Below are 2,204 nucleotides of genomic sequence, written 5' to 3'. Positions count from 1 at the left end.
TTTGACTTAGTGGCTACTCTCCCACCCTCTCTCTTCTTTGTATGCAATCGAAGAAGAAATAAAAATATTAAAATAATTTTTACATTTGTGTGCTGCCAACACATGGCGGGGCCCACACAAACACACTTACGAATAGATTTACAACCAGATTAAAACCGAAAAATTTAAAGGATTCCCAAAGGACAAACTCTAGGTTCGTAATCAAAGGAAATCAAAAGAAGTCCTAAGGCTACTTAAAATTTCCCTCAATTTAATCTTTAGTTATTGAAACTATGAACCAGAGAAATTGGGTATGAGACTGAAAGATGAGTCATTAAATAGAATTATTTATTTTGATTGTTGAGTGCAAACTATTTCAGAGAAGACATAAATAATCTTAAGCACTTGCTCCACAATTCTCAGGAGCAAAGAAGAGAGTTCCTATATCCCCCAACTCCAAATCATAGGAAAATCTGTAATTCGTTTGCTGAAAAGCTCCAATCATTGTAGTGGCGCCTGATCTAAGTGCAACACAAATATAATTCCCCCCTACTGCAAATACACCATTGGGCTGCACAACAAGGTTAGCTCCTCTGAAATGAAACGTCATAGTTGGAAACCTATTAAAACCATACGGCCTTGGGAAACAGAGATCGAAATAGGGCACATCTCCTGGCCTGCTTCCACTACCATATGGATGAATACCAAACTGTGCGAAGTACTGAACAAAAAAAGCTCTCACATGGGCATAAACATTAGAAACAAGTATGGTAATCGGAGCACCTGTATCTATTGCGCAACCACCAGAAAGGGATCTCCCTAGTCTAAGGGGAAAACTTGCAATGCTGATATCTTGCAAGTCCACATAGTAAAGTGATGGGTTAGATCCCCTCATCAATGGCGTAGACACAACTTGTGGTCCTACCATCCTTGCACCTTCTCCAATATGTAACTTTGAACTGGCCTGTATAGAGATAAATAGGCAATAAGAGAACCGTTTTTTGTCTACTTGCTTCCATATGGGAGATGTTCCATGGCCTCCAAGCCCTAAGCCCAAAATCCCGGCAGCTTTATTATGTGGTGGAAACCTATGATTGTGGCTTTGTAAGCCACAACCCAAGAAGAAATTGGGATAGGATTCCGTAAGTCCTCTAGATGAATCAGAAAGGAAGGTTAAGGTCTCTCTTACAATAGTTCCCTTCGTTGAGGGCCCAGATATATCCCAGTAGATTATTTTGAATCCACAAAATGATCCGAAGCAATCCTCCCTTGTAGTTGGACAATCTTGGTGACCACAAGGAATAGCCCTATAACTTTGAGATAGTCGGTATGGGAAATTGGGTTGAGACAAGGGTAAGCAAGGATCACAACCTTCACATTGTACCCATGTAATGTGACTTCCAGTGTCCATAATCAACAAATAACTCATCCACTTTGGGCCAGGAACTGGTGGAAATGAACCTATTCCCACCTTGGCTAGATAATAGGCACCGCTAAATTCCACTAGTGTCCCTATGTCGTCAATTTTACTGCTACCATTCCGGCTTCCTTGTCGTCTCATTGTTGTGGTTGGGAATAGATGCTGCATACGGGATTCTGTGGCCTGAATAAGTAGATTAATCTTCTCCACATCTGTTATGTTCTTCCCTGGATAGAATGGTGAATGGACAGAGAATGGGTGAATGAGGCTTAGAGTGATGGACTTGGGACCTTCATGAACAACAATGGAATGTAGTAGCAATGCACTTGAGAGGAGAAGGATTAGAGATAACAAAGTCTCCATGAAAGCCATTTAAGCTATAAGGCTAACAAGGAATGGAATGTAAGCACCAAGGCCTGAGGACATGAGATTTATAATTGAGAATTTTCCAAATATAGAACCAATTTAAATGTAGAATTGAAGGATGTGATAAGAAACGGTTGGTGCTTTTGTCTTTTGTTAATTAAGGGGAAATAAATGGAAAGGTTTTAATGTGAAAGAAAAATCCGTCCAGTCCAAGGAAGATTTATGGTTTAGAGGTAACTGCCATAACTCGTCAGAGAAAAAAAATGAATAGATGGAAATTAAGTTCTCTCTTTCTCTCTCTAACACACACACACACTCATTAATGTAGTTGTATCAATTTTTTATATATAATATTTTATATAATGAGTATTCTTGTGCTAACTTCATTTCAGTAGCTATTTTGGTTTTCTCCCATAATACATATTAGCTTTTCAATGTT

The 2,204-nt window shown here is 39.0% G+C and overlaps 1 protein-coding gene across 1 annotated transcript; it reads right to left on the bottom strand.

The window, feature by feature from the left end:
• Positions 1 to 376: 376 nt before the first annotated feature.
• On the bottom strand, positions 377 to 1,771 carry LOC122077894 (aspartic proteinase nepenthesin-1-like). Its single transcript, XM_042643790.1, has one exon. The coding sequence runs from the start codon at positions 1,769 to 1,771 to the stop codon at positions 377 to 379; it is 1,395 nt and encodes a 464-aa protein (XP_042499724.1).
• Between the last annotated feature and the right edge of the window lie 433 nt (positions 1,772 to 2,204).

Source organism: Macadamia integrifolia, chromosome 5 (genome assembly GCF_013358625.1).
Source record: "Macadamia integrifolia cultivar HAES 741 chromosome 5, SCU_Mint_v3, whole genome shotgun sequence".
NCBI lineage: Eukaryota > Viridiplantae > Streptophyta > Magnoliopsida > Proteales > Proteaceae > Macadamia > Macadamia integrifolia.
The sequence above is the reverse complement of the archived record's forward strand: the minus strand, read 5'-3'. Positions and strand labels throughout refer to the sequence as shown.

What these genes read in the sequence shown, in the direction of transcription:
- LOC122077894 (XM_042643790.1), bottom strand. Translation starts at nt 1,771, where the DNA reads ATGGCTTTCATGGAGACTTTGTTATCTCTAATCCTTCTCCTCTCAAGT.